This window comes from Hevea brasiliensis, chromosome 12 (genome assembly GCF_030052815.1).
Source record: "Hevea brasiliensis isolate MT/VB/25A 57/8 chromosome 12, ASM3005281v1, whole genome shotgun sequence".
Lineage (NCBI taxonomy): Eukaryota > Viridiplantae > Streptophyta > Magnoliopsida > Malpighiales > Euphorbiaceae > Hevea > Hevea brasiliensis.
Window position 1 is genome coordinate 32103078 of NC_079504.1, and position 11344 is coordinate 32114421.

The following is an 11344-nucleotide window of genomic DNA, read 5'->3' on the forward strand; positions in this document are numbered from 1 at the left end:
TTTTTTTTTAAGCAACAGAAAAATAAAATTTTAAATCTTCCTTGGCTGTATTAATAGGGTGGGGTTCTGCTGTGGGGGACTTTATTGTAGGATTAGTTATGAAAACTAAAGTTATAAATATGCACAAAAAGAGAAATAATTTTATTTTTTTATTATTTAATTTTCTTTTATTTTCATTTCACAATTAAGAAACCAGAGAGCTGAGACTCGCTCTGCTCGTGAGTAAATCAGGGCATGCTTCCTGCGAAAGACAGAGAAGGTCCCAAAAAATAAATCCTTCTCTTCATTTTTGTAATTTTATTTTGTTTTCTTTTATAATTTTCTCTCTCCCTCATGCGCCTTCAACCGGGAAAATTATATGCTGAACCGGTCATGTTGGTACGGCAAACTAATTATATTTTAATATGTTTTTAAAAAATAAAAAGAATAAATAATATTAAAATGAGGTTTTTGATCATGTAGAACGTAAGTTAGTTTCCACTTCATATATGCATATGTTATCCCTGTTAACTCTTTTTTCTTATTTTTTTTATTAAAACAAAATTCCACATGTTAAAATATTAATGGTCTGTCATACCAACTAGATTCCTAGATGATATTACAGTATAATTTCTCCTCAAATGGTGCGCGCATAACATCTAAAAATGTATGATGACAGCAATTATATTTAAAAATTTTCCCCAACTGCAAGTAGTCTTTAAAAAAAAATAAAAGGAAGATTTGGGGTTTAGTGATCGCATCTGGTGAACAAAATCTTGTAGGTGATTTGATTCTAATAAAATATAAAGGTTCAGCGAGCATATTTTCATGTGCAAACGTTAATTTAATCACCTCTATAAAATTTTGGGTTCCGTGCTCGGTGATGACTTGAGTAAATTATAATTTAATTTTTAAAATTTATAATGCTTATAATTTAATTTTTATATTTTTAAAATTAAATAATTTAATATTTGATATTTAATAAAATTTATAATTTAAATTATTAAAATATAAATTAATTATTTTAAAATTTTAAAATTTTGATTAATTACAAAATCATTCATGTATTTTATAAATTGATTTTTCAATATTATAACTATTTATAAATAAATTTTTATATTTTTATAAAATTTTATTTATATCATTATTATTTTAATAATATATAAATAATTATATATATATAATATTTGTATATATTATATTATATTATATTATATTATATTATATTGTTATATATAAAAAAAATATAATTATGGACACCAATTATTATTAAAATAAAACTTCTAAGACTAAATTGTTTTTAAATTGAAATATAGTTAAAAATATTTTGGCATTTTTGCTAAAATTAAATTGCTTAATTTTAAAACTATAGGGCCTAATTTATAGATTTAATCAAATTTCAATGATTAAATTACCAATAATATAAAATTTTAGAGACTAAATTATTTTATATTAAAAATAAAATTAAAAATATTTTAATTATTTTTGCTAGAACTAACAATAATTTTACTAAAATTCTAATGGTAGTTACTAAGTAAAAGGTTTTGTTAAAATTTAGAGACTAAATTACTTAATTTAGAAAATATAGAGACTGAATTATAAGTTTTAATAAATATTAGAGACTAAATTATAATTTATCCTAAATTAAATTATAATTAGAGAAGTCTTGGAATAAGTGCAGCTTTTTTTTTTAGATTAGCTCTATAAAATGTTTATTCACTCCTATTTCATATTATTTTAATAAAAAATAAATATATTTATGTACTTATTTTCAAATTAAAAATAATAAATATTTTTATTTATATGAATTTTGTAAAATTCCAAATATTTAATATTGAATTAATTGGAAAAACTATAAACTTTCATCTTATTTTAATAAATTAATAATAATTTCCAATATTATTTATCGTTAATTAAACAAGTATATTTGTTCTTTTAAAAATATTTAAAATTTTAATAGATTAAAAATAAAATATATAAAAGTAAAAAAGACAAAATAAAAAAAAAGTACTATACAATATCATTTATTTTTATTTAAAGGTTGTGATCCATTCGTGATAAAGTGGTACCCTAAGGTTTCATACCATTAGCAAATGATAACTTTTCGTCTTCTCTCTGTTAAAAGATACTGATGTGGAATAAAAAGATACTGATCTGGAAGAGAAATCTACTGACGTGGAATAAAAAAAATGAAAATTATAAAATAATATCTTAAAGTTTCTCTCACTTTTACTTCAGGATCCATAGTTCATTTTATGATAAAGTAATACTTTAATGTTTTGCACCATTAACAAAACCAAATAAATTATTTACCTCTCAAAAAATAGTCAAAATACAATATTCTTTACTTTTAAAATATATGAAAAAGTTTATACATATTTTCTTTGAAAAGCTCAATTTAAAAATGTTAGAGAGTTTAGGAACAACTTTAACCACAAACTTCTCAGGCCAATGCTATTTGAAGCCGTACTAATAGAAATTAAGTTATTCCTATTTTAACTATACTTCTACATTTTTTTATATGTCAATAAGGCCAATATATAAGAAAGGAAAAAAATTTTAAAGTTTTATATTTTTATATTTTTATCTCTTTCATTATTATAATAATAATAATAATTATTATTATTTTAGTAAATCACATATATCTCTTAGCCTACTAAATTAGTCCTAATCTTGCCTACATCGAGAAGGCCCATTACAAGAGTAAAGCACTTTCAATGGATATTTTATCTATTTACAAGAATTGAACACTCGATCTTACTTAAAGAATACAAACTCCTTTATTACTCATGCCAATCTCGTTAATTTTATCTTTTTTATTATAAATAAATATAATATTAGTCAAATCTATTATATTTAAATGTTATTAAGATTTTTATTTTTTAATGAATTTTTATATCTATTTAACGAAAAAATCTAAATTTTAATGATAATAAATGTGGATAACATTTTTTTTAAGAAAGGATAAAAATGCGTCTAAGAAGAATTTGGTATGTATCATAAAAAAAAACATTTTATAGTATTTTATTATTATTTTATAATAATTATACCTTATTATTTTGCTTTAATTTTTAAAGATAATAATGAAAAATAATAGTATAAATTTTATTAAAAGAACTCTTTTATAAGATATTTTAGGCCTTGATTAAATTCAAATTAAAATAATTAAAATGAAATACCTAAAGAAAATATTAAAATTAGAGAATACTTTGGAATAGTTTTTTGATTAACATTTTTCAGATAATGTATAGCATGAATATTTATTCAGTAAATTAATTAACTCTAATATTTTTTTTAATTTTAAATAAGATCAGTATAAAAAAATATAATATATAAGAGTTGTCAAGATTTGTAATTTAATATAAGAATCACATATACTTCATTTTTATTAACAATTAACCATCTACCTTTTTTTTTAATTTATAAATGAAAAATGAGATATTTTTTTAATCTAAATATATTTATATAAATCCTAATTTTATTAAAATTTTAAATCTAATAGTACTGGAAAGGAGATAATCTCCTTTAATTATAAAGCCATCACTTGAATTTTATTTTATTTTTATTATTATAGTTTTTAAATTTAAATTATAAATTATTGAAAATAGTTAGGAATGTTATATATTTTATTAATAGAATTACTTATGGGTAAGAATATGCATAAATTCTCTCCTCATTTATACTTTCTTATATTATATATTATAGATATTGCTATGATATAATATTATAAATTAATAAATGAAATAATATATTAATAAGAAAGTTAAATTATAAATTATGTAATTAAATTATTAATTTTATAAATAATATATATTATTTTATTTGCTAATATATATCATTGGCATTTATATTTTTCATATATTATAATAATGTAATAAATTTTAATAATTAAGTAAAAAAAACCTTAGAAAAATTGATCAACTTTTTCAAAAGTTATGAACTCATCTTTTTAAAAAAATTTTTTATAAAAATTGATAATTTTTTTTAAAACATGAAAGTTGCAATTTTTTTAAAAATTGATTTTCTGATGTTAATCAATTCTGTTTTTTTTTCATAAATTTTTATTTTAAATTACAATAAAAAATAAATAAATAAATAAATAAATAAATAAATAAATAATTTTAAATTTTTATAAAGTCTAAATTAATTTTAATAATAAATTTATCCTTTCATAAATTTACCCTTCATTTATTCGTATATGTGTGAGAAATTTTTAATTATAAATTTTGATTTTTAAAATCAATTAATTACAAGTTATTTTTAAAGTTCTTTGAATAATAATGTATATATTGACGGTAGGATTAACAATATTATAATAACAATTAAAATGAATAATCATTAAAAAATAAGATTCCTGACAGCATGCTTCATGAGGACAAGAGAATTTTGAAGATCATCACAGAGTTGATGGGGATCGGCAATTATGTTGTCGTCCACTGATAAGGTAATTTTCATCTTGTTCGCATAACTTACAACATGAATTATCAACGCCTGTAACATAATAATAATAATAATAATAATAATAATAATAATAATAATAATAATAATAATAATAATAATAATAATAAAATCGTGGAAATCAAAATTAATTCTGCTTAATTAAAGAAGAAGATAATGGCACTTACATTAGGTTGTCCATAAACACCAAATGCTATGAAGGTCACAGGATGGCCAAAGTAAGATATTTTTTCTTCTGGACCAGGTAAATTTGAAAACCATAGAGTGATTCGACTTGGAAACTTCGACATGATCTGCTCATATATAATTGGTGAAAATAAAATAAAATAAAATCAATAAAATAGTCTTTTTTTTAAATAATTTCTTAACAATTTATAACCAATTAAATTCTAAAAAAATGCGTCAACAACTTAATTCTTAGATGAATTAATTAATGTAAATCATAATAATCATTAAAATTGTCACTTAATTTTATTTTGTTCATTTAAGTTCAGTTTGTCAAATTAGATTATGTAACTTCAGTTTTTTTTAGATTTGAATAATATCATTTAACTTTGATAAAAAAATTCCACCATATTAAAATGATTTTTCTTTTATTAAAAGAAATTAAAAATTATTCATTTCTTCCTCTCATTGTATAAGTGAGAAATTTACCTTATCAATGAAATATTTTGGGGAAAAAATGGCTACCAAATAATTCAATTTAGCTTCAAGAGTAGCTTTCTTTCTGTCCCCAACAACTTTAGCGTTACGTACATAATCTAATGGATCATCGTGTAATGCAATAGTGAAGGGAAGCAGAACACAGGCAATCTGGTTGCCCCACCTGGCTTCACTGTCCCTTTTCATCATATCATCAAAAGCCTATTTTCAATTGAATTATACAATTTTAATGGATATTACTGAACAATTAATAATTAATGTTTGATAAAATTAAAAGCATTGATTTATAGTAACATCACTCACTTGGATTCCTGCAGATGGTCTTACGTTCACCATAAGAGCTGCTCTAAGACGAATGTTGTTGGGAAGATTATTGTTATTCTCTTCTGCTCCTTTATTATCTTTCTTATCATCATCTGCAATACAGGAATGTAATTAATTAATATGCTTGAGGTAATTAACAACTCTTAAAGATCAATAGATTGCCATTCCTATGACAGCAGTGAAAATATTTATATGAAAGGCTCTTAAATTCAAAGGTATATATACTTAACCATCAAGATTTTTAAACCTGGCTTGATTATTAAACTGGTGAAGACATAAAATTAAGGATTTAACGGAGATTTAATCAGAATTTAACTAATATATTATTAAATAAAAATTATAACATTAATAATAATACTTTATTATAAATAATTCTTTTATATTCTTAAATTAAATTTAGTTCTTGATTAAATTGGTCTGGAGCTTACCATACTTCCTGTTGAGATAGGAAGATAAACCAGCTTGTGTGATTGCTACCATCACATCATTAATTGTCTGTAAAAACAAAAATAGACAAGAGAATAGGAAATTTCTTATCTTAACTCGGTCCATCGTAACTCAAGACATAAATATGTGAGATTTATTTATTTAATAGATGAATCCTATTACCATTTATTTGTGTCTTAAATTAACGATGGACTAAGTTTAGACCAGAAAAATACTAAAAAAATAAAGACTTTGCTGTGTTGCTAAAGTGGGTAAAGTTTTGTGTTTTACGACTTACTGTGCCCATGACGTTCTTCAAAAACTTTACATCATTCAAACTGATTGTTCTATGAACAAACCTTCTTTGAGTAGCTTCGAGCGGCAATGAACCTCTAAGAGGCGTTTTAGTATCCTCCAAGAAGAAAATTGTCCCCAGAAATATCAGTCCATCAACAATGGTATTCCAACACAGCAACACCAACCACCATAGCTTGAGCAAAAATTCCCAAAAGCCTCCAGAGTTACTGGGATTCCTTCTCTTTATAGTTGGGATGGTTGGACATGCCTCAGGATCAGATACTTTGCGAGTGCAAGAAAGTATAAGAGACATGAGGGAGATACCATCGCCAAGTGAATGGTGGATGCGAAAAAGGCCAGTAGATTCAGCTTCAGAGGTTTTAACGTTGAGAAGGTGAACATCCCACAAAGGTATGGACTTACTAATTGGGGTTTTGGTAAGATTGGAAGCGTAATCTTCTACAAACTTATCAGGAGACTCCATCTTTGGATCAAGCACTGGAAATCTTACATGGTTATCCAAGTTCACCTCTGTTCTGACCCATCTCATCTCCCCATCCTTTTCCACAACCTGCACATCAACAAGGTAGCCCAAAATTTACCTACTCAGTAGGTCCCAGATTTGAAAAAAGAGTTTCCAGATTTTGTTTATATTAATTATAAATGAAAAATATATGTTTTATTACATGCAAACTAGAGAAACGAGGATGCTTAAGTAAAGAATGGCGCAAGCTGACTTTAAAAGAAAGAGGGTTGATTGGGGTCTTAAACCCCATGATGATGATGATGTAGACGTTGTGAGGTTGATGAAATACGCGAGCTACTGGACTCAAGGGTTGGCTGTCCTCGCTATCGTCCTTTGATACTCGTATTGCTCTGAGACGTTCCATAGGCTTCTTCATCAGGAGGATAGAATTGTGTTTGGATACTTGCAATTAAAAAATTTGTTTATATATAGAATACGACTTGTGTAAGGTGCTCACTGAACAAGGAACAATTATATATATGGTGAGATTTGGCATAGCAGTTCTAATGTAATGGCGCGCGCGCGCACACACATATTTAGATGACCATTAGTGCACTAAGTCGAACACATTAAATTTGATTTTTGTGCAGTATTGAAGGTCATTTAAATGTGCAATGGAAGTTTTTCTGAAAATAAATGTGCACTGAAGTTCATTTAATGTGCTTATATTCATTTTTAATACGCTTAGCTTTTGTGTACTAAAGATGATTTTTCCTTTTCTATCAAGGGATGATAATGGTAGAATATCGGCAAATCATTCTATCTAAGTTTAATTATTATTTTTAATATTTGAATCCATTTCAAACCAATTAAAATTTATTAAATTATCCAAACTCATTTTAAATCAAGTTATTAATATTTGAATTAATTTAATTTTACATATTTTAATTAATAACTTACATAAATATATAATTTTATTAATAATTTAAATTTTAAAATTTAACAAATTTATATAAATGTTATAAATATTATTATAAAAAATATATTTTAAAATAACAAAAAATATCTTTAACGTTGTCTGAAATAATATTAGAAATGAAAAAAAATAACCTTATTATAATTAATTATATATAATTTAATTATTTATTGGAGATAAATCATTCTTTTCCTTTTTCACAAGTTATTAGTATATTTCATTAAATGTTATACATTAATTTATATTTTGAATAAATCTTTAATATTATTAATTGCAGTTAAATCATATTTTAGTGAACTAATTGGGATTAATAATTTAATTAAGTAAAATTGAATAAAACTTTACCATTTCTTAATTATTGTAATTTATAAAAATATTTCATTTAAAATACGGTTGATTTTTTGAAAAGCATTAAAATAAAGGTAATAATAGTAATAGGAACTGCTAGAGTTAATTTGAATTAACACGAGACTATAAAAATTATAATGTATTGTTAATTTTTATAATCACAAAAGATTTTGTTAACATCAAAATAGTTTTAATATTAGATATATTTAATTAATATTTATTTTAATTCTTAAACTTTTATAAATATATTTTTTAATTTTTTTATTTCATTTAATTATAAAAATTTTAAAATTAAATATCTTAAAATTAATAATGAAATTTAAAATTATATTAAAAAATAAAATTTTAAATATATCATGCACCAACATTTAGCTAATTTCTTATGTTATTAATGTAAGATTAATAATAAATAAGTATATCGTGTAATGTTGCACTTTTTAAAAAAGCCGTTATCTTTCATGTACATTTATCATCGATTACCATTCTCATTCCATTTTTCGTATCCTTTTCAGGAATTTTGTACATTAATCTAACGGATAAATTTTGATAACTGTTCCTAAATTTATCTAGTTATAATATTATAGTCTCTTAACTTAAAAATGTAATATAAAATCTCATCAACTTTTAAATTTTACACAATAAAATTTCTCTAATCTCCAATTAGCAGTTTTTCAATTAGACGCTGACCTAAACAGTTTCAGCATGGAGTTTAGTCAGTATTTTTATTTTCTCTCTCAAGCCATATGTAAATTGAATCTTTTTTCTCTTTATATACAGAATAATTTTGCACGTGTAGAGAGAATAATTTTATACTTTGCATAAGAGAGGAGAAATAAATATTGACTAAGCTCATGCAGGAGCTATTCACATTAGTTTCTAACTAAAAAATCAATAATCGAAAGTCAGAAGGATATTACTGTACAAAATTTAAAAGTTTAGGGAGTTTTATGTTACATTTTAAAGTTAAAGGACTATAATGTTACAACTATATAAGTTCAGAGACAATTATTGAAATTTATCCTTAATCTAACATCTTTGTTAACCTTGATCCGTTCACACATTCAAATTGAAATCAATATCAAAATTAGAATGAGTGAATTTAAAATAAAATAGTAAATTTTTATTATATTTAGTTTACTATAGAATCAAAATTATATTTCTTTTCAAGTTTTTTAGTTTGCATATGTAAGCTATAAAATTAATTTTTTTTTGCCAGTAAAGAAAAGAAATTTTTCAGAAATCAACTTAATATTACTTTTTTGTATTTTCTTTTATATTTTTGCTTTTCTAATTTTAATTAATTATATAAAATGTAAAAATAGTATTTTTATATTTTTATTATAATATTTATTATTTTAATTTTAATTTTTCTATTTCATTTAATTATAGGAAAATAAAAATATTATTTTTAATTACTTTTTTATATTTTATTTTAATTAATTATATGAAAAATAAAAATAATATTTTTAATTATTATAATTATAATTTCAAATTTTTAATTTTAATTACTTACCTGAAAATATAAAAATTATTTTTTTTTATTTTAATTAATAATATAAAAATATAAATATTGAAACATCATCATAATAAATATATTGTTGAAATTAAACATTTAGTTTTTAATAAAATAATCATTTTTATTTTTATTTTTCCGTGTCTTATATTAAAAAAAGAAATTTAATGATTTTTTTAATTATGAGAATCAAATTCACATGAGAATGAAAAAATGAATTTTCAAAATTTTGACTAAGGGAGCCCAAATTTATTTTTGACATGAGCAAGTATCAAAAACCTAACCAATCTGTATCAATAGTCTACTTACTAGAATATTTATTACCGTCATATTTTCCACCATAATGCCATATGATGCACAAAGTACAATAACCTTCTTCATAATAAAATAGCTATTTAAAAAGAAACAAATAAGCAGGAGCACATTGCTCTGAGAGAGTAGAAAGGACTAGATATTAATATTTAATTAATTTTGAATAATACTCAGGATCACTGAATAAACAGACCTCAATTCAGTAAACTCATTAAACTACTTGTATTATTTCAAACGAAAAATTTAATTTTTAAAATCAATTCTTAATATTTTATTAAAGTAATCCAAACCCCAATATACACCATAATTTGGATGCATGTAAGACTTTAAATATTAAGCAGTTCAAGAGCTACTTAAGGCTTAACTTGATAAAATTTTTGTTTGATTTGGTTCATTTAAAAAATAAGCTAAGTTCGAACTTAATTTTTAAGCTTATTTAATGAAGAGGTTAAGCTTGATTTTCGTAGCAATCGACTTGTTAACACTTATGAGTTGACTTGTTTACAAGATCGTGAGCTAGCTTGTGAGCAGGCTTATTAAATAGGCTTGGGAATAAACTTATTTGTGAAATATTTATATTAATTATAGTATTTCGTTATATTATAATTATTTGTTATTTTATTTATAAATGTTCTAAAAGTTATATATTGTTTGAAATTAAGATATAATCAAAATGTAAAATGTATTCATTGATTATAATTATTTGTAATTTAAATTTAATTTTAGGAAAATTAAGTTGTTTTTTATATGAGACCTGATCAAAATTATGTATTTTAAACTTCATAACTCTAAACTTAAAACTCACTCTATAAATAAGTCAAACTACTCACGAGCGGCTCAAAATTTAGTTTGATAAAAAAGTTGATTTGACTCGATTCGTTTAGATCTCAGTTTTTAAATAAGCCAAGCTTAAACTTATGTGTAAGCTTGAGCTCCACTTGAGTTTGACAAAATTTTGACGAAAAGCATGAACTCTTCAAAACTCAACTCGGCTCCGTTCATTTACACCTTTTGATGCGTTTCCACTTTCTTCAAGCATGTAGGACATTCTTGAATGATGATAAAGGTGATTTTTTACTATCTCACTTCCATAAGATTAAATTAGGTGCGAGCATATTTCAGTTTTAATTGAAAAACTGAATCAGTAAATCGATTTGGGCTTTCTTCTTTGCTAACCCTTCATTGCCTTCACTTTATTCTCACCTCACGTTTTAGTTCTCTCACAATCTAAAGAGTAGAGACTCCATCCATCACTCTTCCTCAAGTCTCATATGACATCACAGATCTCCCTTCCTCTCTCAACTCTCAGCTCTCACAGATTGCCATCAACCTTTGGTGTCACTGACCTATGTTATCTTGAGCTTCGGTGTCACCATCACACACCTTTGACCAACTGGCTTAGATCTCGTTCTCAACCGATACTTCGAGCTAGACAATATATGACGCCAATGCAAAACAGATAGGTCTTGTGTCCTGTGTTTGAGAGCAAGCAAGCTTGAAGGACGTGATGCCAATTTTGCATCTAATCTTGTCAAACACAAAAATCATAAAAGTAAACAGAGAGAAATATTGAAGGATGAGT

At 23.6% G+C, this 11344-nt stretch overlaps 1 protein-coding gene across 2 annotated transcripts; it reads right to left on the reverse strand.

The window, feature by feature from the left end:
- Positions 1-4289: 4289 nt before the first annotated feature.
- LOC110631604 (wax ester synthase/diacylglycerol acyltransferase 11) lies at positions 4290-7206 on the reverse strand. 2 transcript variants are annotated; one of them, XM_021779488.2, is made up of 7 exons: positions 6834-7206; positions 6149-6718; positions 5853-5919; positions 5404-5516; positions 5092-5301; positions 4605-4730; positions 4290-4470 (listed from the first exon to the last, which is right to left on the reverse strand). In XM_021779488.2, exons 1-7 carry the CDS (start codon positions 7047-7049, stop codon positions 4318-4320), a joined length of 1455 nt encoding a protein of 484 aa, XP_021635180.2. In that variant the 5' UTR covers positions 7050-7206; the 3' UTR covers positions 4290-4317. The 2 variants fall into 2 exon arrangements, with proteins under 2 accessions (XP_021635180.2, XP_021635181.2); XM_021779489.2 differs by having other exon boundaries at positions 6963-7200.
- Positions 7207-11344: the final 4138 nt, after the last annotated feature.